Source organism: Glossina fuscipes, unplaced genomic scaffold (genome assembly GCF_014805625.2).
Source record: "Glossina fuscipes isolate IAEA_lab_2018 unplaced genomic scaffold, Yale_Gfus_2 68927, whole genome shotgun sequence".
NCBI lineage: Eukaryota > Metazoa > Arthropoda > Insecta > Diptera > Glossinidae > Glossina > Glossina fuscipes.
The window spans coordinates 1-1608 of NW_024004220.1; the positions used below are offsets into that span (position 1 = coordinate 1).

General features: G+C 37.9%; 1 protein-coding gene across 1 annotated transcript; it reads left to right on the top strand.

Moving 5' to 3' along the window:
- Positions 1-12: 12 nt before the first annotated feature.
- On the top strand, positions 13-575 carry LOC119643915 (kelch-like protein 2; the record flags this gene model as incomplete). Its single annotated transcript, XM_038043421.1, has 3 exons — positions 13-105; positions 171-407; positions 469-575. Coding segments are annotated over exons 1-3 (354 nt in total), but the record flags the coding sequence as incomplete, so codon positions are not given.
- Positions 576-1608: the final 1033 nt, after the last annotated feature.

Here is a 1608-nt window from a genome sequence, read left to right on the forward strand (position 1 = left end):
TCCTACAGCTCTTTGACTTTTCTTTGGACGTGCATGGTGAACTAATCCACGTGCATAAACTTGCACTCGCGATTGCCTCTGATTACTTCACCGCGATGTTCGACGGTAAGTGATTCCCGGAAACTGCCAAATAGGACTTCAATAATATGTTTGAATATTTCCTTATATAGCTGATATGAAGGAGAGGAGGGAAGGCATTGTTAAGCTGCAGGATGTGGACGTAGTTGCTGTCAGGGCAATGGTTGACTATATCTACAGCGGGATCATTACGCTTACAGAAGGTAACGTCGAAGCGATATTGTCTGCATCGGACTTATTTCAGATCGTTTGGGTGAAAGAGGAATGTATCCAATTTCTTGAAAGCAACTTGAACCGAAATAATTGTTTTGGAGTGCGGAAATTAGCTGGTAAGTGTATGATTGAGTTCTCGCAGATTTGGCTTAAGTAAAAGGTTTTATTCTCTTTCAGATATGCATTCCTGCAAAAGGTTGCACGATCTTAGCCATAAATATATTTTGGACCATTTCGATGACCTAATTGCCGAGGAGGATCTACTATTGATGTCATTTGACGAGGTATTTAAATAATCTAATCATAAAAGTTGACGAACGAACGAATGCGATTAGGGTTGTTGTGTGAAAGAATAATTCGATTTTTAATGGTCCATTGAAGTGTAGGTGCGTGGATATATTCCAAACTCAATTACTTTGCAATGATTTGTGTTAATGTCCTCTGTGTTGATAAGAATACAAAAATTAAAAATCATGTTGGGAAAACGGAATTATTTGAAAGGGTTGTAATGGTTGGTGTCGTTCAGTTGCTTGCAGGAAATCGGAATGTTATTAAAGTATTTGTGCAAAAAGATTTCATTATGCGTTGAAAAGATGGAAGGAGAGCATAGGAAGAACGGAATTTGCCATGAATGTGTTCCCGATTGTGAACCTACGTCTATATTTAATTCAATTGATCTTTCTTTCGAGCTGTTTGCTGTGAATGCGTCGGTTTAAATTTGCCATGGAAGTGTGTTTTTGGCCGTATGCTCGGCTACGTCGTCAGTTTTAATCCAAGCTCTACCCATAAGTGCAGTCAAGAATTCTGAACATTTTCTTCGTATCTCTGATAATTTTTCCATCGTATTGTAATTACTTTTCAATCCCGTTAGGCTGATTCTCTTTCCAAATATAAAATTTGTGCAGTTGTGTGTGGGACAGTAAGGTGTTGACCACATGACTCTTTCTACGTTTTTTATGGAAAATATTTTCTTCATTATTTAACAATAAATTACAAAATCAATCAAGTAATTGCTACTTTGTGTGTTATTCTGTTCTTCCACGTCAGTATCTCTTTGATCCAAACAAACTTTTACGAAGCTTGATAACGACTAACGATACAGTTTTCTTGGTTGTATTATGGATAACGTCCCTACACCTTTTGTATAAGTAGTTTGCGATAGCCTTTTTTCACGTTAGTTCTTTTGCGTTGTTGCGCTACTTACTGCTTCCAATTAAAAGCGGATGTCTGTCAAGGATGTCTCAAAGTGTTTTATAGTCATTTGGTGGTTTCATGCTCTTTTTTTATCCCATAGGTGGGGGCGCACGTGCTCTCCAG